At 34.9% G+C, this 23541-nt stretch overlaps 1 protein-coding gene across 1 annotated transcript in view; it reads right to left on the bottom strand.

The window, feature by feature from the left end:
- Window positions 1–23541, bottom strand: part of LOC121368511 (vacuolar protein sorting-associated protein 53 homolog) — a 35207-nt gene extending 11666 nt beyond the window's left edge. The window contains exons 1-15 of the mRNA XM_041493248.1: window positions 23441–23541; window positions 17786–17916; window positions 16895–17048; window positions 15783–15898; window positions 14684–14803; window positions 13768–13846; window positions 12937–13080; window positions 11477–11619; window positions 10760–10898; window positions 10013–10123; window positions 9717–9793; window positions 9105–9347; window positions 4603–4839; window positions 3670–3748; window positions 3114–3262 (exon numbers count right to left, since the gene is read on the bottom strand). Of these exons, the coding sequence (XP_041349182.1) occupies window positions 3114–3262; window positions 3670–3748; window positions 4603–4839; window positions 9105–9347; window positions 9717–9793; window positions 10013–10123; window positions 10760–10898; window positions 11477–11619; window positions 12937–13080; window positions 13768–13846; window positions 14684–14803; window positions 15783–15898; window positions 16895–17048; window positions 17786–17916; window positions 23441–23533 (2015 nt within the window). The 5' untranslated portion in view covers window positions 23534–23541. The remainder of the gene's footprint in view (window positions 1–3113; window positions 3263–3669; window positions 3749–4602; window positions 4840–9104; window positions 9348–9716; window positions 9794–10012; window positions 10124–10759; window positions 10899–11476; window positions 11620–12936; window positions 13081–13767; window positions 13847–14683; window positions 14804–15782; window positions 15899–16894; window positions 17049–17785; window positions 17917–23440) is intronic.

The raw sequence follows: 23541 nt of genomic DNA, 5'->3' as shown, positions 1-23541 counted from the left end.
AACACCGCTAGAGAACATCGATTAAGTAATCATCAGTTATTGGATGTCAAACATTAGGAAACCTGACACTTTTTGTTTTAACAACACCGCTAGAGAACATCGATTAAGTAATCATCAGTTATTGGATGTCAAACATTAGGAAACCTGACACTTTTTGTTTTAACAACACCGCTAGAGAACATCGATTAAGTAATCATCAGTTATTGGATGTCAAACATTAGGAAACCTGACACTTTTTGTTTCAACAACACCGCTAGAGAACATCGATTAAGTAATCATCAGTTATTGGATGTCAAACATTAGGAAACCTGACACTTTTTGTTTCAACAACACCGCTAGAGAACATCGATTAAGTAATCATCAGTTATTGGATGTCAAACATTAGGAAACCTGACACTTTTTGTTTCAACAACACCGCTAGAGAACATCGATTAAGTAATCATCAGTTATTGGATGTCAAACATTAGGAAACCTGACACTTTTTGTTTCAACAACACCGCTAGAGAACATCGATTAAGTAATCATCAGTTATTGGATGTCAAACATTAGGAAACCTGACACTTTTTGTTTCAACAACACCGCTAGAGAACATCGATTAAGTAATCATCAGTTATTGGATGTCAAACATTAGGAAACCTGACACTTTTTGTTTCAACAACACCGCTAGAGAACATCGATTAAGTAATCATCAGTTATTGGATGTCAAACATTAGGAAACCTGACACTTTTTGTTTTAACAACACCGCTAGAGAACATCGATTAAGTAATCATCAGTTATTGGATGTCAAACATTAGGAAACCTGACACTTTTTGTTTTAACAACACCGCTAGAGAACATCGATTAAGTAATCATCAGTTATTGGATGTCAAACATTAGGAAACCTGACACTTTTTGTTTTAACAACACCGCTAGAGAACATCGATTAAGTAATCATCAGTTATTGGATGTCAAACATTAGGAAACCTGACACTTTTTGTTTTAACAACACCGCTAGAGAACATCGATTAAGTAATCATCAGTTATTGGATGTCAAACATTAGGAAACCTGACACTTTTTGTTTTAACAACACCGCTAGAGAACATCGATTAAGTAATCATCAGTTATTGGATGTCAAACATTAGGAAACCTGACACTTTTTGTTTTAACAACACCGCTAGAGAACATCGATTAAGTAATCATCAGTTATTGGATGTCAAACATTAGGAAACCTGACACTTTTTGTTTTAACAACACCGCTAGAGAACATCGATTAAGTAATCATCAGTTATTGGATGTCAAACATTAGGAAACCTGACACTTTTTGTTTTAACAACACCGCTAGAGAACATCGATTAAGTAATCATCAGTTATTGGATGTCAAACATTAGGAAACCTGACACTTTTTGTTTTAACAACACCGCTAGAGAACATCGATTAAGTAATCATCAGTTATTGGATGTCAAACATTAGGAAACCTGACACTTTTTGTTTTAACAACACCGCTAGAGAACATCGATTAAGTAATCATCAGTTATTGGATGTCAAACATTAGGAAACCTGACACTTTTTGTTTTAACAACACCGCTAGAGAACATCGATTAAGTAATCATCAGTTATTGGATGTCAAACATTAGGAAACCGCTGACACGATTTTTGTTTTAACAACACCGCTAGAGAACATCGATTAAGTAATCATCAGTTATTGGATGTCAAACATTAGGAAACCTGACACTTTTTGTTTTAACAACACCGCTAGAGAACATCGATTAAGTAATCATCAGTTATTGGATGTCAAACATTAGGAAACCTGACACTTTTTGTTTTAACAACACCGCTAGAGAACATCGATTAAGTAATCATCAGTTATTGGATGTCAAACATTAGGAAACCTGACACTTTTTGTTTCAACAACACCGCTAGAGAACATCGATTAAGTAATCATCAGTTATTGGATGTCAAACATTAGGAAACCTGACACTTTTTGTTTTAACAACACCGCTAGAGAACATCGATTAAGTAATCATCAGTTATTGGATGTCAAACATTAGGAAACCTGACACTTTTTGTTTTAACAACACCGCTAGAGAACATCGATTAAGTAATCATCAGTTATTGGATGTCAAACATTAGGAAACCTGACACTTTTTGTTTTAACAACACCGCTAGAGAACATCGATTAAGTAATCATCAGTTATTGGATGTCAAACATTAGGAAACCTGACACTTTTTGTTTTAACAACACCGCTAGAGAACATCGATTAAGTAATCATCAGTTATTGGATGTCAAACATTAGGAAACCTGACACTTTTTGTTTTAACAACACCGCTAGAGAACATCGATTAAGTAATCATCAGTTATTGGATGTCAAACATTAGGAAACCTGACACTTTTTGTTTTAACAACACCGCTAGAGAACATCGATTAAGTAATCATCAGTTATTGGATGTCAAACATTAGGAAACCTGACACTTTTTGTTTTAACAACACCGCTAGAGAACATCGATTAAGTAATCATCAGTTATTGGATGTCAAACATTAGGAAACCTGACACTTTTTGTTTTAACAACACCGCTAGAGAACATCGATTAAGTAATCATCAGTTATTGGATGTCAAACATTAGGAAACCTGACACTTTTTGTTTTAACAACACCGCTAGAGAACATCGATTAAGTAATCATCAGTTATTGGATGTCAAACAAAAGGAAATCTGACACTTTTTGTTTTAACAACACCGCTAGAGAACATCGATTAAGTAATCATCAGTTATTGGATGTCAAACATTAGGAAACCTGACACTTTTTGTTTCAACAACACCGCTAGAGAACATCGATTAAGTAATCATCAGTTATTGGATGTCAAACATTAGGAAACCTGACACTTTTTGTTTTAACAACACCGCTAGAGAACATCGATTAAGTAATCATCAGTTCTTGGATGTCAAACATTTGGAAATTCAGACATATAGAGAGGAAACATGCTATATTTTCCATTAGTAGCAAGGGATCTTTTATATGCACTTTCCCACAGACAGGAAAGCACATACCATGGCCTTTGACCAGTTGTGGTACACTGGTTGCAACGAGAAAAAAGAAACGTGACCAAGTCATTGGCTCACAAGAAACATACTTACTTGGCAAACTTGACACAGAACTGTGTGAAGTACTTCCTTGATGTGACTAGATTGTCTCGGATAATTGGTAAGTTCTGCTTAAGGTGCGAAGTGACGGCAGTAACGTAACCACTCTGGTCTCCTACTGCTTCAACTGTCGACCACGGCATCTACAAAATATTACAACTTAGTAAACAAAATAATTACATAATGAGGCAAAAGCACTAATAATGATACAGTAATTCTAATAGCCCTGTAACATCTCCAGAGTGAAATTGCTATGAATATAAAATTAAAATGTTTATGGCACAGAGATGAAAGTCTACCAGATTTTTTTCAGAAATTTTTTTCTTGTTCTTTGACAGAAAACTCATAGTACACCCCTAACTTTTGAAGAGTGTGCCCATTTTTCCATGTCATTTTCACTATTTTAAGGCATCAGGGACGGATTTATTGTTTTTTGTTTCAGCAAACTGATTTATGGTTTCTGATATGTAGTAAACAATATAACACATAAAATGCATTTTAATTTAAAAAAAAAAAAATCTGGCTTTTGAGTAAAGTATAAGAAACGAACCTTGCTCATTGCAGCCAGTGCTGGCTCACACGCCGTCTCCAGATCCTGTACCAACAGCTGTATACAGTTTGAGATGACACTGTAAAAACAACATAACAACACTGTGTCAAACATCCTTAATGAAGTGATCATTTAATTAAAACTTTTTACTCCAAAACTGTCCATAAAGATCACTAAAATAATCTATGAAAAACTCTAAGCAGGTTGTTCTCAGTATAAAATGCATTATATGTCAAAAGAAAATAAGCAGGATTGTGGAACTTCTCCTGTTCACATCGCAAGTCCGTGTTTAACTTAAACTCAGTTGTGGACTATATCCTGCTTAGAACTCAATTCAGTGTTATCCTAACACTACCTACTTGTGCAACATAAGCTTCTCAAAATCAAGTCAATGTTACATATGTACCAACTTATAGAACATGCTCTGCTTAGAACTACTTGTGGAACATATCTTTCTCAGAACAATTCAATGCCAGGATATCTCTACCTACTTGTGAAACATATCCTGCACAGAACTCAAGTCAGTATTATACCAACTTGTGGAAGATATCCTGCTCAGACCTGTTTTACCTACTTGTGGAAGATATCCTGCTTGGAACTGAAAATGATGTTACAACTACTTGTGGAAGATATCCTGCTTGGAACTGACAACGATGTTACAACTACTTGTGGAAGATATCCTGCTCGGAACTGAGAACGATGTTACAACTACTTGTGGAAGATATCCTGTTCGGAACAGAGGTCGATGTTACACTTACTTGTGGAAGATATCCTGCTCAGACCTGTTTTACCTACTTGTGGAAGATATCCTGCTTGGAACTGAAAACGATGTTACAACTACTTGTGGAAGATATCCTGCTTGGAACTGAGAACAATGTTACAACTACTTGTGGAAGATATCCTGCTCGGAACTGAGTTCGATGTTACACCTACTTGTGGAAGATATCCTGTTCGGAACTGAGGTCGATGTTGGGGGAGAGTGATGAGTCGACCTTCTCTCGGAGTTTCTCCTCCAGCTGGTGCGTGGTCTCCATGCAATACTCGGCCGTACACAGGATTGAGCATGTGCGGCACTGCTCCTCCTCCGTCAGTTTGGTTACTTCTCCTTCCTTAAGGATGCTCTGTATGAGGCCGCTCGCTGAGCTGATGTTGCCACTCTGGACACCTTGTCTGCAAAAGTTAAAGGAATGTGATTTGTTCAGCTTTTTTATACGATTGCAGAGAGTTTTTTGTCTAAAATAAATTTCACAAGTACTGAATTTGATCTGGTTCAAGATGAGATACGAACTTATGATACAGGAACCAATTTTACAAAACATTGTAAGCCTAGTTTTGGTCATAAACGTAAATCTCTGACTGGAAAACAATTTCTGTAAGCACGAACAGAACAAACAATAAATTTCAAAATACATATAGGTAATAATTTTCAGTCCTCTTCAAAATATATAAACATACCACAGGTGTTAAATGGCAAATCGTTCATATAAATTTATGATGTTTTGTGACTTTGGCTCCAGAGTCACATCCCACTCCAGTGACTTTGATTGGAGATATGAGCAGTCACACATGAAAACCTACAACTTAGCATGACGTCAGAAACCGAGTAAACGCGGCTCAAAGTTTGATGTCACATGTAAACGCGGAAGTAAATGTTGACATGCTGTTTGCATTGTTTGTTTTGAAGAATTTAGAAGATGACGTCTTCTTCTTTACATAAAGATCAGTTTGAAGTAAACAGACATCTTTATGTACAATATTGTTTGGTTACTATTTTGTATTTTTTAGAAATAAAAACCTGAGAACATTGGTCGAGATCGTTAACGATACCATAAGTACTTTGATACACATTTACAAAAATAGAAAGAAGTCCTATATATCAATATGGTATGCAAGTATCACACGTTTTTATAACGTACATGATTATACACAACATCAAGTTCAGCAACTTTCCTAGAAGTTATACAATATCCATAAGTTAGATGAAATATCAAATTAGGATCATATCGGGTTGCATGGGTCTACCACTCGGTTAGACCTACCTGTTCTGTGGACTACAATCAACACCACTATTTCTGCTCCTATTTTTATTTATAATCTAAATACTGTAAACTAAATCATGTTTATTATTTCCTACAAAAAAACCCCCAAACATCTGTAACAATACTACATTTTTAGTTATTTATTTTACCATCGTTTGCAAACAAATTTACTGTTGTCTGCACACACATTGCGGTACGGTATCAACAGAAACGTTTCATTTATATACCTTTATTATACGTCACGATGTCATTGCATAAGCTGGTCTAGAGATTAACATGCGGAGGTATAGTAGATCAATTCTCGAAAGGTTGTTTCTACCTCCACCAATTTTATTATTATTATTATTGGTGTATGTGAGTGCGTGCATATGTGCATGCGTGTGTGTGTGATAATTATTAAATTATTGTAATATCTGTTCACTTTACTCAATTGATATCATTTGTATAGAAGTTGGTTTTCTTTCCTACAGATGTATATTTTAATTTTACAAGAGCTTGAAGTAAGCCTACTCTTTGAGGCACATTTTGGAATTCAAAATAGAAGACCAAGACTAAGAACAGTTGAAATGGAAGAAACAGTATCTGTATTAGATGATGAGCGGGACGTAATCCAGTGGTAAAGCGCCCGCCTGATACGTGGTAGGTCTGGGATCGATCCCCGTTGGTGGAGCCATTGGGCTATTTCTTGTTCCAGCCAGTGCACAAAAACTGGTATATCGCAGGCTGTGGTATGTGCTATCCTGTCTGTGGGATGGTGCATATAAAACATTCTTTGCTACTAATAGAAAAAAGTAGCAAGTTTCCTCTGTAAGACTATAGGTCAATATTACCAAATGTTTGACATCCAATAGTCGATGATTAATAAATCAATGTTCTCTAACTTTAACTGTATTGGATGAATATGATAAACACATGGAAAAAGAGCAGAAGGAAATGTACATAATATGTTTGCTGGGTAAAAATTAAAGGAGGGTGGAAGCCACCCCCCCCCCCCCTAAAAAAAAAAAACAGAAGAGAAAAAGAAAAAGAAGGGGTGGGGAAACATAGTTACCGTATAGGCTAGCCCGAGTACTCTGACGTCAGAGTAATCGGGCTACGTGTAGGCCTATCATTGTGTGTTGGTCGACTTTGCAAAAAGACGCACCCCTTATTTTAATAAAGATTTCAAGATATCTAAAAAAAAGGTCATCCCCTAAATTGGGATAACATGTCTGTGTTCTTTTTATTTCTTCATCGAATGAATCGATCAATTTGATATCGCCAGGTGATAAAAAGTAATTTCGTTTTTGTAAAGGCAGTGTATATATAATTTGGCGCCCCCAAGAAAAATGCTTTTAATGATGAACACTACCAATTTTATAAAGAATTGTTGAATAAACAAATGACAATAATTAAAAATCATCAGTTACGACCAACTACATCTGCAATTGAGAACAAAATATCCGACGAGAGTTAGTGAACACAAAAGACAGACTGACTGAGGCAGTTAAAATAGTGTTAAATTACGTTACGTTAACTATCGTAAACTACTGCAGTTTTTCCACACCGCAGCTTGTTTTCTTTGATGTCAAGTGTGCCGACTGATCAATTTGTTTTTTTCAGTGGGAAAAGAAAGCGGAGCTGGATGTTGTAAAATATAGTAGTATGCAGGAAAATAAAGAAGGATGGAGAAAAATAAAGGGGGCGACAAAACACGAAAGCGGACCGGCAAAATGCAAAAGCAGGCCGGCTGCCCCGCTTAAATGGAGCAGCGAGAATAAAACTAAATATAAAACCATTAGACCCTGTGTCCGCCCCAAGTTCCAGGTTACAACATGCCCTCTACTAACTGAAGAATGAAATGATATCGTTCGACAGTACGACACCAACAAAATATGAAATTACTCCATGGTGGATACAGGAATCTGAATAACGTGGGCTGGGGTGCAATATGTAACAGAAAATTGAAAAAAATTGGTACGAAATGTTGCAGTTCACTAAATTTCATATCCGTCACTAATTAGTATTACATTCATGTATGGGATCTGTACATTTTTTTTTTTTTTTTAAATCGGATTATATCGCTACATAAAATACTGGGTAAACAGAAAATTAAAAAAGTACCGATTCCAAATCAACTGATTTCATCGAAATTGGGCGGGAAGTAACCTAGAATAAGGTAATAACGCTAAAATTTCATTTTGACATCGTCTACTTTGATGTTGAAAATGTGACGTCATTAATGCTGTATTTTTACAAGATATAATTAAGATAGAGCCCAAATACATGAGATTTTGTTTTTTACGGTTATTATTTTTTATTTACCAAAAAATAAGAAAAATCTTTTGTTTTGCTAAGTTGTAGGTTTTCCCATGTGATGGCTCATATATAGAATACTACACTTGTTTTCGCTAATTGAAAATTATTTCCAACATAACTCAACTCTGTGATCCGTCTTTCCTAAAGCATATTACTTTACATACAATAGATTTCAAAACATAACTCAATGAGACATGCGAATATACACAGCTAAGATCAGTGAAGACGATTTCACTTTCCGAAATGACGTCAATTTGCTACTAATACACACCCAGATGTTCACCAGGTGAGTAATAAATAGAGGCTATTTCATGGGGGTTTTCGAATATGATTTGTATGTCAACGAGTGATGTGTGAAAACCATATTTTCACAAATTGCAAAGCAATGAATGAAAATATGGTTTTCACACATCACGAGTTGACATAAAAATCGTATTCGGAAAAAATACCATGAAATGGTCTATTTATTATATACATCTTTCCTAATTTTTGACAATATCTTTTGCTTTTTGGTAATAACTTTCGCTTATCCTATTAAAAACACGTAACGCCATGATATATTTCTTCCTAGGGAACTTTTCCAGAAAATGTACTTGACCATAGACTTTTAAAAAGAAATTTGACTAAAAATGATCTTTATTAACATTTATTTATAATACTGCTGTGTAAACATACCTGACAAAGTGATCCTCCAAAAACTCCCACAAAAACAAAAACGAATCGAATGCCGTTAAATTCTTATTGTGGCACTACATTGTGTCATCATTATTTAGCTTTGTATTCAATTAGTTTTAGATATTTTATCGTAATTGCACATCGTATCCCTTTTTTTTATAGGTACAGTTATTTAAATTACATTTTTTATTTTTCAAATATGATCAGATGCATTGGTAATCATAAAACTTAAATACGAAGAAACAAGACAAGGGGAGATAATTTAATCATGCACTTTTACAAAAAAATTAAATACGATTTCTATATTTTCACTGCAGCTAAAATACAGTGAAAATATGACTTTTCACCGGATATCAGTTTTATGGTTTCTGTAGATCTATATATTTCATTGCTATGTATATAATAAATGTTGTTATTACATACTTCGGTAAGTTGTTGAGCAGCACCCTGATGGCGTACTCCTTGAGATATTTCTGGAATGTCTTGGTGAGGTCGATCATGGGCTGACCGGTGCTCAGCTGTGAACACTGCACCATGCACTTCTTGTAGAAGACGAACAGGTCCGCACAGCTCGGCAGCACGTTACTGCCTTCCTCCGACTCCATCCGTGGAGTGCCGTGTTGCCGCAGGTCTTCCAGGAACCGACCTATCAACTCGGACAGATTTCTGGTAACAAAAATTATACAGGCATAACAAAAACAACATTACATAACATTTAAAAAAATGAGCTTAAAGTCACAAAATAAACATTGTGCTACTAACTAGGCTAAAGATGTAAATTGTGTTAAATAGGTACATGTAAGTGTACAGTATATGCGTATACATGTAAAGAAAACTCAACAACAAACATGTAAGGTTTGTGTGATTACTAGATATACATGGCTCTTGAGGAAAAATACATGTAACTAAGAGACAATACCTTGGCCTGATGTCTCATCAAAGATCTAGAAAATATATCCATGAAAAGAAAATGGTTTTACCTTTCAGTTGAATAATTCCTGATAAAATCTGAACACTTTAAATACTGAAACTAACCTGTCTTGTGACTCAATGTAGATATTGAGATGTGGTTCAAAACATCTTGAAATAAATCCTGTGAAAGGTGTGGAAGTCTGCAATTCAAAAACATTAACATGTTATTTATTCATACACAATTATGTGAATCAATCTAACAAACAATTCGCTAGTTTTGAATCGAACACAATTATCTGTATTAGCATACATCGAAAAAGATAATCCACTATAAAAAAATATAAATGTTGATTATAATATTTACAAATTTCAAATATTTAAGTGCTTATCACTATAAGCTAATAAAATATACTGCCAACCTTGTTATCAGCGTCTGTTTTTTGTTCTTGTCCTGCATCTTTTTCAAAAGGATTATTTGACGCTTCAAATGGATTGGCTGATGATGAAACTACATTACCATCAGACTTGGGCTGTCAAAAAACATGTTTACAAATAAAGTATATTTCATCATCATTTTTCAATTAAAAATCTTGTTTTAATTTATTTACATCAACATTTTGTTGCAGTTTAACAGAAATTACAAACAAGACTGCAAATATTCTAAATTCAAATGAAAACAACAGTTAAGATTTGTAGTATAAAAAGGATATGAAAAGAAGTAATAATACATTTCACTGATTTTGTATCATTGGATGTATTCTGGTAGACAACAGATAACTAAAAGATTGTGTACATGGGTTAGGGTTATATGTGTTTTGTGGTAATCTCAAATAGCAATAATAACTGAAAATCAGGTGGTGCATTTTCAATGGAGTTCAATACAAGTATATCAAATTCTGAAAACCTCAACATTTAATTTTCAGATTTGTCTATCAATAAAACCTAAAAATAGATTTAGTTAAGCAACACATCCAAATTCCTCTTAAAACAGATTAATCTTGGTTATTAAAATATTAAAAAACAAAGCATATTTATCCTTATTCATTAATAAAGTTTTTTTCACAATTTTCAACATCAATATATTTTTATGCCCACTACTAAAGTCTATAAAAAAAATTACTATACAAACGGTGAATAGGTTATTAAAGAGAATAATCTCCAAATACCTGAGTCTCTTTGAGCGTGACCCCTGTGAAGCGTTTGGCAATCAGAGTCTCGAAGTTGGTGGTTCTCTGAATTGCAAACAGAAGCAGTTTGACGTCAATCTCAACAGCTCGACGAGCCATTATGTGTGACAATTCCTTCCTGAAACGAGATTTGTGAAAATATTATATTTATATTTCTTTTCCTCCAACACACAAGAACAATGAAACCCTTCTAAACTGGACACACAATGGATCCAGTAAAAAGTCTGGTTTTAAGGGGTGTGTCCTGTTTAGAAAGGTTATTTTCTGTACTGATATTTTAAAAGGGACCTTGAAAAACATCCAGTTAAAAGGGAATTCCTGTTTACAGAGGGTCTGGTTTACAGAGGGTCTGGGTTTAAAGCTTTATTGGTAATTAGAGTGGTCCACATTGTTCTTCATTAGGGACATAGCTAACACTATTTACCATCAAACTACTAACTAATTCTTCAACTGTGGGAAAATGCATGTAAAAGATCCCTTACTACTAATGGAAAATTAGTGGGTTACCAAATGTTTGACATCCAGTAGCCAATGATTAATTAATTAATGTGCTCTAGTGGTGTCGTTAAACAAAACAAACTTTTAATTCTTCAACACAGAACAATATGTATGAAATGCTACTCTTGTTTGCTTACAGTAAAACCTATCACGGCCTAAACATTCTGATCCAAAACACAAGGCAAGATGAAAACAAACCTGGTCACTTGACAGAACTCGATACAGATCCTCTCACTAACTTCCCAGCTGGGCGGGAAAAGATGGCCAAACTTCTCCTCAAAATCAACAAGAGTCCTCTTGATCCACGCGTAACGTCGATCAATCTTGTCCAACCAAGCAACCTGTAATGTAAAGTATGCCAAAGATCAGACAGACTGTCTTTTTGGTAAGCAAACCTTTTACACTCAAGTTAGCTAGTCTCTAGAGCACCTATTTAGGGTAGTGAGGATTCATAAACTCTACTAAAAATAGCTGGAATCAAGACTACAGAAGCTTGTATCACTGATTACTTTATAATAATAATAATAATAATAAAACCCAACATAAAAACAGAACACTGAGTAAAATCGGCTAGAAAATAACACCCATTTTGTACTACACTATCTGCTTTGGGTTGCTAAGGATAACAGATGGCTTGTTGGGCCATACCAAAAAAGTGAAAGGCATGTTTGTTTCATAACCACCAAATATATGTAACATGTTACTACCACTCCAATATTATTATAAATATGTCTATGTTTTAATTTCCTCTCTTGATATAAAAAGGATGAGGTGATCACATGACAGGTTATAGGAAGATTCAAGTCAATGATTGTTAAAGAAGGTATTGCACTACAGCTGAGACATCAGATTAGAGTAAGGAATTTTGAATAACCTATTTTTTGTTCATGCAAACTTAGTGCACCATATTCATGGACAATACGTTTTTTCAAATAAAAGAGTGGTTACAAGAGTGATTACCTGAATTTATTTTTGCATAACCCATAAATGGGTTGTCAATTCTCAGCAATCTGATTAAAATTAGCTCTACTGGTCTACCAGTAGATCTAACAGCATTGCGTGGACTCCCATGTCCAGGTGACATTTCATCTATAAATAACAATTTAAATATCGGCCAATTACACTTCGCCTTTTATAGCGTTATTCGGGAACATACAAATTCTAAAAATATCGGGCAAGACCATTTATGCAATAGGCGAACTTGTTGTTCTATTTCAACATTACAAAAACAGGGGGAAAAGTGCAGTAATAAACTCTGGATTGTATACTAGTATAAACAGATTTTATGGCTATACCATCATTTATTTATTTTTAGTCTTGAAATGAATTTTATATAAAATTTTATATTGAAATTAGTTTCTGGCATACTTCGTAATTCACCCGAATCATTTCGTATACCCTCGACATAATCCCGAATGTTTTCAAATTCTTTTCAAATCACTGGCATGATTTTGAAAGTAAGCTTTTGATTGGTTGAATGAAAGGTCAATTGGACATGAACTCCAACAGGGTGCTGTTAGTTCCACAGGTAATAGTAATTAACCAGTGGAGCTAATTTTAATTAGATTGAATTCTCAGAGTCCTGAAAATTGGAATTATTATTTTATTTTATTGTTATTTATTTTACATATCACGTGTATTATTAACAGTGAACTCACATCCTGATCTTCGGCAAACAGCACTAGGTACTCTGACAGCTGCAGTTTGACAAACCAACCGAGAAGATCTCGCTTCACCTTGGGGTCAAGAACATTCACCACCTCACAGGCTTCACGCAGCTGTTTTTGATTACCAGGTCCATACTGAAGGTAGAAATTGTTAAAAATAAAAATTAAAAATAATACGAAAAGATCAAATGACTTTGAATGAAACTGCAAGCCACTATGTAATAAAAAAGCTTTGGTTTATGAGAATTATTATTTACACAACTCACTTTGGAAAACATATTAATGAAACTGAAAACAAATTACAGTGGACTGTTGAAACCAGTCTCAGGAATGACTATACACAGAGTGCTGGATTAGACAGATGTCACCCAAGCTATTGTTACTGGATAGAACTATGATCGGGCCGGTTTATGCAGAAACCCAGATTACACAGATGCCTGTTTAGACAGAGTCTGCTGTCACACAATATCATGATTTTGAGTCTCAAGACATGTGTATTATTTTACAATTTATGAAAAGCATTCCTTCATGGTCCTATTGCAACTGTTTTAGAAAATCCACAAAGCCAAATGTGTAAACAGTTATCACCACGTTTAATTTAGATGCATAAATACCTTTTGTAAATTTGGCTAACATTGTATCAGTTTAGAATTAAAAGGCACTTTGACTACAAGTTACCTCATTTCACATTATGAACTTTTCTTTAATACAGAAAACAAGGATAGGATGATTTTAAAGAGACACTAAAAAATCTGACATTCTAATAAATAGTAACAAAATGTAGGTTTTTCTATCTAAACTAGAGTGTCACCTATCACACACCTTTGCTCCAGCTCCCTGAAATGCTTCTTCAAAGTCTGAAATAATCTGTGTTCCCAACTCACCCTGGATCTGTCTGACCCTGTAAAATGCAAACAATCCATGCTTCACCCGAAGTCAAGTGAGAAAACAAACACATTCCACAGCTAAACAGAACTTGTCATAACTACTACTTGTCTGTCAGCTGTTTTATCTGTGAAATGAGCCCGTGTTTGAAGATATTTTGTGTACCTGAATTATAAATAATTATATTTACCCATCTGTCAGCTGTTTTATCTGTGAAATGAGCCTGTGTTTGAAGATATTTTGTGTACCTGAATTATAAATAATTATATTTACCCATCTGTCAGCTGTTTTATCTGTGAAATGAGCCTGTGTTTGAAGATATTTTGTGTACCTGAATTATAAATAATTATATTTACCCATCTGTCAGCTGTTTTATCTGTGAAATGAGCCTGTGTTTGAAGATATTTTGTGTACCTGAATTATAAATAATTATATTTACCCGTCTGTCTGCTATTTTATCTGTGAAATGAGCCTGTGTTTGAAGATATTTTGTGTACCTGAATTATAAATAATTATATTTACCTGTCTGTCAGCTGTTTTATCTGTGAAATGAGCCTGTGTTTGAAGATATTTTGTTTACCTGAATTATAAATAATTATATTTACCTATCTGTCAGCTGTTTTATCTGTGAAAATAGCCTGTGTTTGAAGATATTTTGTTTACCTGAATTATAAATAATTATATTTACCCATCTGTCAGCTGTTTTATCTGTGAAATGAGCCTGTGTTTGAAGATATTTTGTTTACCTGAATTATAAATAATTATATTTACCTGTCTGTCAGCTGTTTTATCTGTGAAATGGACATGCATTTGAAGACAAATTTTAACCTGAATTATAGATAACTTTGTTTACCTGTCCGCCAGTTGTTTTATCTGTGTTATGGACATGTATTTGTCAAAGTGGTCGAGTACGTTTAGCACACCCTGCAGTAGGTTAGCAATTTCTCCGTACTGTCGGCGTTTAGTCAGAGACCTGCAAAACAAAACACACAGTCAACATATTACTAACTAGGCACAGAAACAATCTGTCAACTTATTTTATATGTTTTCAGTAATTAGTAAATGTATATTTTCTTTGTCCTTATCATAATATTTATTTGCTGAACTGTCTTCAGAAAGTCTTAAGTGAAGTCATAGTTTATATAATGCAGGGGTGGGAATTGGTAAACTGTAAAAAAGAGGAAATCTAGAGGGGTCCCAGAAATTCTTGAAGTCCTAGGTTAAAATCTGTGCAATCTGACACATTTTGGAGGAAAGGATGATTAAAATATGAAAAAACGCAATGTTCCATGAGAGGAAAACAGCTGATCCGAGGAGAATTCCCACCCACTGATAATGATATTGTTAGTAATGTAGCAAACATGGATCTTTTTCTCTTAACATGGATACTTAATCTGACCTCTAACTAATGGCATTTTCCCATATTACAAGTCTGGTCTGAACATCTCAACAGCCAATGAAATGGATTAAATTTTCCAATGAGTCCCCTGCTTCATGTTCAGGTCATGTGACAGCTTAGAGGTCATGTTATCTTTAGGAAAAATATATTACCTCCAGAAAAAAGCATACCTGAGACCAATTAATTATTATAAATAATTCTGGGCGGGACATAGCCCAGTGGTAAAGCCTTGCTTGATACTCAGTCGGTTTGGGATCGATCCCCGTCAATCAGTGGGATGGTGCATGTAAAAGATCCCTTGCTACTAATGGAAATATGTAGCAGGTTTCCTCTCAAAAACTATATGTCAAAATTACCAAATGTTTGACATCCAATAGCTGATGATTAATAAATCAATGTGCTCTAGTGGCATCATTAAACAAATCAAAGAAACAAACAAACATCTACATAATTCCTGAATATCCAGTGATTGCAAAACAGACAGCTTAACAAGCTGTCGAAGTGTATATTAGCTAGACTATACAAACATGGTAATAACTATGTTAATACTTACGTAAGAGAATCCACTCCTCCGACTAGCATGTGCAAGTGATTTAGGGTCGTGATGGAAGATGTCAGATGTCGTTTGGCATGGTCAAGTTGTTTGATATCTCGTGTTATCTCTTTCACCTGTATTAAACATACACATAAACAGTATTCAGACACTTCCTTATCATCAAACTTCTGAGCTTTAAACTTAAAAGCATATTCCATGACTTTTTGGTTTGGTATTTTTAAAGATTTATCATCAACACAATCTAATACATAGACATTATTATACGAGCTTGTGTGTGGTACTATTTTTACGAAACAAGTGTCAGGATTATTGTATTGCCCGAACGAGAGTGAGGGTAATACACAAATCCTGACACGAGTTTCATAAAATCAGTACGACTCACACGCGAGTATAATAATTTCTTTATTATTCATATTATTATTATTGTTGTTTTCTTTATGAATAACAAGACCCAACTCAAAATGTTTCAGCTACAACTAGAAGGAGACAACGAAATGACATCATATTTCAAATGCACAGTCTGAGCTTGGACTGGAGAAGCAACGTCATGTTATGACGTCGCTTCCCACAATTACATCATTGCACTTGTTATTACATGTGTGCTTAGTATGATTATTATTAACTTGGTTGTGTTCAACTACATGGATAATAACAATATTACTGTAACAATGTTTTTACCTAAATTGTCAATCTCTTCTTACGCTATTTTATAGGCGAAAAATAAATTATTAACTAATTGTTCTTTTTCATAACTTTCCATTACTCAATTCAAAAATGTTCAACAAGTTTTTATGCCTTAACATAACATTTACAAAATGCAACTGCTCTCCGCCCCCCATATTCCCACTTGATATTAGGATCCCTGGATACGTGTTCGACTCTGCATTGTGCTGAGATTCCCCACCCCCACTGTAGGTTCATTTACCGATTTAAACAGTAATTAAGCTATAACCCATTTAAATGTTCAAAGATTTTTTTTTTTTATAAAATGGTTACCATTAAAAAAATATATATACATGAAACACAAGTACTATTCGACTTCAACAGGAAAGCAAAAATGTTTGTAATCCATTGATAAAAAAACAACCATATGTGAAAAATGCAATCACCATTGTTTCTGATTTTTCTGCTTTATCTTTGATCTCCTTGATTTTAGAGAAAAGATCCTGGATAGCTTTCTGTGCCTCCTCCAGCGCCTGTCGCCCCTCCTCACCAACATTGGTCTGTCCACGAACCACTGTCCGCACCTCATCATCCAGACGTCTTCATTCACATACAAAACACAACATATAATATCATTAGTATTAAAGGTATAATCACAGGCGAAATATTTCACAATTTTAGGTACAGTAACTAAAGTTGGTTCATGTGATTTTTACCCAGGTTTACAACCGATTGTTTGGTTACATGAATTATGCTTGTGTAACCAGTGGATTACCTAACACAGAGACACTTGTGGGCCCCTTATTACACAGTTGTTTCAAATGCATTTTAAACAACTGATTTGCAAATAGGCAGTATTTTTCTATTTGATTAGCCTACTGATGTGGTGCACATCAAGTGTCGAAAACAATGAACAATTTGTAGAAATTAGAATACATAGATTTTTGTGATCCATGAACAAGTTAAGTTTAAGTGATCCTGAAAGTTGCAACTTTTAATTTAATCTAAAATAAGACTATTCATGACATAACTGATTTACAGTTTGGGTTAATTTTAAATTGCAAAACCCCTGATGGTTTTCACGAAATATTGTGCCCTGTTATGTGCCTATTTTAAGATTTCACTTATATAAACACTTACGAAAAAGAACTGTGTTTGGACAATATGAAATAACTACTCAAGAGAATTAATTAGTAACTGTAATAAATGATTATTTCATAATTCAATATACTAGGACATTGAGTGTATTTAGGTTATTTTGCATGTGGTAATAATTACTGTTTTATTCATTACAATGACATTGTTACAAAAAATAAGGTGTAAATTCATGAACTTACCTGATTTTCAAAGTAATTTTATTGACAACATCATCAATGTTGGCTAGTGACTGCTCTGTGGGGAACAGTGTATTGATGTAGTCCACAGGATTAAAGTCAGGTTTGTCTAAAGGATCGGTGCTAGGTAACACCTAAAACAAACAAAATTTAAACATTAACCAACAAAGACATTTTATTTTATTATTACGTTATATACAAAGCATACCTACATGTATAAAGTCACTGTTTAATTTCTAAAGCATTAATTAAATTTATTTTATGCCAATAGATAAAAGTTAATACTGCACTGACCAGTGTTCTAGCTAGCAATAATAAGAAGGGTGGTCTGTCCTGCCTGTTTATTGAACTTGGTTACTGCTGCCCTACCATACTTGAAGTTCAATGAGTTGTAAGATTCAGGGCCAGCTCTGGGTTTTCAGAAAATTTCGCCAAGTTATCTAAAAAATTCAAAACCAACAGCTATTTTCCAACAAAATATCAATTATCACATAATATGTCATAATTTTTTTTCCATCAAATTAAAATAAAATTCGCCAAATTAAGAATTTTTTTTGCAATTGGCACATTTGGCAAGTGGCAGAGCTAGCCCTGAAGATTAATACATTGTAGTGTTAATGCAGTGATGTCATGAGTGAAGGAAGGAAGGAAATGGCTTATTTAACGACACACTCAATACATTTTATTTACGGTTATATGGCATCGGACATATGGTTAAGGACCACACAGATATTGAGGGAGGAAACCCGCTGTCGCCACTTCATGGGCTACTCTTTTCGATTAGCAGCAAGAGATGTAGTATTAATGCAGTGATGTCATGAGTGAAGTATTCCTTTTCTTACCTATCCTCATAAAAATGGTTCAAAGAAATTCATAAGTCTTTTCCAACTGTACTTAATTTACAATTGACAGTGAACATATACATCACAGGGTAGCTTGTGTGTCCTCTAGCCGTATTCTGCAAAGTACTGATTCTAAAATGGACATATTTTCCTACAGTTGATGCCATACTGTTACAGAGCTTTAATTTTATCCTTTTCGAGTGTATATATAAAATTAAAGTTACATATTAGTGACTGGCACAAATGCTACAAGAAAAACCCTAACACCCCTATTAGAAACTGGCAGCATCTGTATTAGATAAGAGTGAGTTGTTAAATAAAACATTTCCTGTATTAGTTAATAACATATAGATTTAATGCTATGAGTTAAAACAAGAAAACTGAAGGTCTGTAGCATCTGCCTTAAAGGTAGTGTCAACTCAAACAAGAGCCGTATGTGCTGGAAAGATGCATACCCGGACCACCAATACATACTGACACTTTACCAAATGAAAAATGCGTAGTAATTTTAGAGTTAATAAAAAACCACGATTATTCCTGCTAACTGGGGGCAGCCATTTTGTTTCGTTTTTGTGACGTCCGGTGGGATAGCTTGGGGCGAAGTGACGTCAGCTCCTGACCATCTCCTGTATGTACAGTGTAAACTAAAGCAGTAATTTTTGACAAGGCGCTTCTCTTTGATCAACCTGACTTGTAAAACAGCATAAATGACGTAATAATATAATAAACTATTTAACTAAATATATTTCAAGTTGCATTAACGGAACAAAATGGGGTTGTAGTATTTTTATCTGTTAAATAATCCAAAGGAAAAATGTACACTATTAGGCCTATTGATATGCTACGTTGGAGCAAAAACGACAACCCACGATACCCAAGTGATAACTTTCTTTTCTTTGGGACTACGTAATTGGTCAGTTCTGTGGTTTTAGATGGAATAGTCTACTTAATCAATAGTTTTACAGAACTATTTACAGTAATAAACCATGTCCATTACAATTTTAGGGGCGACAGGTAATATTCCACAATACCGGTATGTATTTTTGTATCTAGACAGCGTCAATTAATTGGCTCGTCTGGTTACCAATCAAATACACACCTGCCAATTAGGAATCACAGGTAGAAGCAACTAACAGCATAGACCAATTAACGTATGTTAATGCATGGGCAAAACATTGTTAATTGTTTCGACTTGTTGTGTAGCCACTTTGACAATGGTATTTTATTTTGTATTGAAAAATAATATATATATATATTGATATACTTATTGCTGGCTTACTGGGATGTGTATTATTACAGAACATTGCAATACATGACAATTTATCATCCCGCAAAAACCAGGTAGATTGTGTTTCTCTAGTTCTAAGGCTCATTCCTGACGTTACGCGTTAAGTATTACGTAACCACCAGCTCGCCAGAGGGCGTACTCACTGAGATGGTACAAAATGGCTGCGCCCGTTATATATAATAGCCGTCACATTTAACCGTTTTATTAATTAACTATACGATTATACGTATTGATATTAAGCAATAATGTGTATTATATATCGTTGAATATGCATACCAGGCCAAATGCCTTAATTGTCCTCTCCTTTAAGATTGAAGAAGTATATCACACAAAAAGTGTTACATTTGGTTTAATAACAAAAATTAGAGCAACAAGGCAAGTTGGAGGGCACCAAGGCAAACTTTTCTTTCAAAAGAGAGGATTATTTCACCGTATGTCTTAAACTTTATACCAACTTGTACAGTATGGTAAAGAATAACACCTGCTTGAAATAATAGATGTGATTTTTAATGGTTACATTTTGTGTCATCGCTAAATAATAAAATGCTGGTTGTTGGGCATTTGTACTGACTGGACAGTAGTTTGAATATCTTCTGGTCCTAGCCCGCAGTCACAGCCAACACGAGTTCCGCAATTCCACAGCTAATAACAATATCAACTGACAAAAGTTTAGTTGGAGCACTCATACCTTAGAAGTTGGACAGCTTCACACATTTGGCTGTTGCTGGACTAAGCTCTTGTTTGTTTGTTGTTTTAAATTCTCCCTTGCCGACACATTTCGATGTTCAACAACATAATGCGTATGTGTGCGTGTGTGATTTGGTAGTTGCAATATACAGGGAGCATAATTTAATATTGATATTATAATCTGATGTTAAATTTTCATTTGGGGTACTTGAACCATCATTTGAATTCAGCCAGCGAATGTTTCGTTAATGTTCGCAAACTATTTGATTGGTTCCTGACATGACTATTCGGTTTACTGTGAAGCTCATAAACCTGTCTAGTGGACGCTTTTCAGCTCAGTCTGGCTGAACTTGGACCTGACCTTGTTCCATGATCACACATAATACTATGTCCATGATGTGGTCTCCTGCAGTGTAGCCTCCTGAGTTGTTGTTGATGGAAGTTGTAATAAATTTTAAAAGAAAACTTCCAAGAAACACCTTTTATTTGACATGGTCAGTAAAACGATGAGTTGAAGAATCCATGACGTTTCCCCCCCAAGGCAGGTCGCCCCCAATTTGACCTGTTCGTCCCATGTACCAGTTGGCCTCCAAGTCAATTCGCCCCCAACTGTTTGCCTGTTCCCCCCCAACTATTTGTCAGTTCGCCCCCAACTTTTAGTCAGTTTGTCCCCAAATCCCAATTATTTGTTACTTATAAACAATTATTGTATTGTTTCTTTAGAGGCATGTTAAAGTGTGTGTGTCTGTATGTGTGTGTGTTTGTGTGTTTCTTTTCTTAGATGGGAGGGATTGTTGTCTTTCCACGATTTGGACGGATCATGAGTCAGTTTGGGCACTGATGATATAATCACAAGTTTAATTAATATATATATATATATTTGACTTTATATATACATGTATATATATACCAGATTGACTTATCTGACTTATAGTATGTTATGTTATAATTTAATACAATATCTTGTTAAAATCTTATAGATTGTAGACAGATTTCTTAAGGGAAAACCTTGAAATGTTGACTCTAGATGTGGGAATGCATCTCAGGTTACTTGTTTTTTTTCTCTCAAGTCAAGTTGGTCAAGCTGGTATGTATAACATCCATGGTATAAATAGCAGGCTGTAGTCGTCCTTCTGTTGGTTAACATCGCAGAATGTTTTTGGTGACAGCTGATGTTGTAGTTTGTTTACATTTGCCAGCAGAAAGAACCGGTGCCAGCAGTATATTACCAGTAATAAATTTAAATTACCAGGATGTGTACCACCTCCTTATCGTGGGACCGACCATGGGTTTCAGTTTTGATCCGATAGGTGCTCTGTACGAATACACCTGAAAAAGGCTGTTTACCATTCAGGTATGAAGAACCTGTGACATGGCACACCTGATTGAGAAATTATTAAGCACTGATGACATTCATAATAAATCTGTTTATTCCGGATTCTTACGAAAGTAAAATTCTGCTTGATCTGAAAATGTAAATCATAATTGTATCAAAGTTCGATGACTGCCTAACCGTGCATCTAAAAATGCACATGGGATTGTGCAAAATCGCTTAAAAGTAGGGTAGGGTTGCACTCGAGGAAGCTTGGCACACACAGATGGGTCCAGACCACACATTCACATCGACACTGTGGTATCTTTATGGGGGGCGAACTGACATCATAACAGGGCTTCTAGATTATGGTAGCCCCACTCCCATGGCTAGTGATTTTCAATGTTGGGCTAGTAAAGAACTACTAAATTGCCATGCCCGACGGTTAGTGAATTATTTTGGTCAAATGTTGAAGTTAAGTCTATTTTGTAAATATGAATATCCTGCCAACACCCGACCCCCAATATTAGTATTTTTAAGCTCTATCTCCCTCTTTAGGTGACATATTTGATTATTACTATTATTTAGTAAAATTGTATTAACAAAAGTAAAGTAGGGCTAGTGAATTTTTAATTGTGGCTAGTAAATTTTTAAAATCACTGATCCCATGGCTAGTGGATTTTATAAAAATTCTAGAAGCCCTGTCATATTTGGGGGCGAACTGACTGGGGGCGAACAGACCTGGGGGTGAATTGACTGGGGGGGTGAACTGGCTTGGGATCGAAATGTCTGGTACCCGAGTTGAATGACTGAATGATCTATGGGAAATTGAAGGATACATATCACAAAGGATCGAAAGGCATCCTAAGGCTAAGTCAAGAAGCGTCCTATTTTACATACAGCTTGTTTATTACGAATCTGCGTGCACGTGAACTTTGACAACACAATAATTCTGAACCAGGAAATACTTGCTACCGATAAAGAAAAAAAAGAGAGGAAAAAACAGGTAAAAAATTATTTTTATATAAAATGCATTATCGACGGAATACACTTGTAAGGTTATAAACATTTTATTAATTGATATTTGTAGTTAATTGAAAAAGGTAATAGATCAAATAATCAAATTGATCATGCGATTACAATGCGTGTGCGTTGTAGCCATTGCCCGTTAATAGGATGCTTCACGATCCTTCGAGGATAAATATAATAATATTATATATATATTTATATTATAATATTATTATTATTATTACTATAGTATAAAACATGGAATCTATGGGAAGGGCACAGTGGCAAAACCAGGTCAGGCTTAGAGTTAGTGTTAGTGACAGTATTAGCATGCATGCTGGTACGTTCGGAAGTCTTTCCATACGGCATTCACCCAGACGGTCCACGGATGACGTCTGTCACGTCAACGGATGAATCGTGAACGTAACAAAATGTGTATTAAACTCAAGTTTGAGACAGACTGTCTGTGCATTATCCAGTGAGTGTCCACTACACACTTTGGGCTAACTGTCATCTCGAACCTGGTCTATGGCTTCTTGAACTTCTGGTGGGAAACTAAGAAGAGATTCCAGTTGTTCGTCGTCTACAATTTCCTCGTCTTCAAAGGTAGCCATTTCTTCCA

The sequence above is a fragment of the Gigantopelta aegis genome, chromosome 3, assembly GCF_016097555.1.
Source record: "Gigantopelta aegis isolate Gae_Host chromosome 3, Gae_host_genome, whole genome shotgun sequence".
Classification (NCBI taxonomy): Eukaryota; Metazoa; Mollusca; class Gastropoda; order Neomphalida; family Peltospiridae; genus Gigantopelta; species Gigantopelta aegis.
The sequence above is the reverse complement of the archived record's forward strand: the minus strand, read 5'-3'. Positions and strand labels throughout refer to the sequence as shown.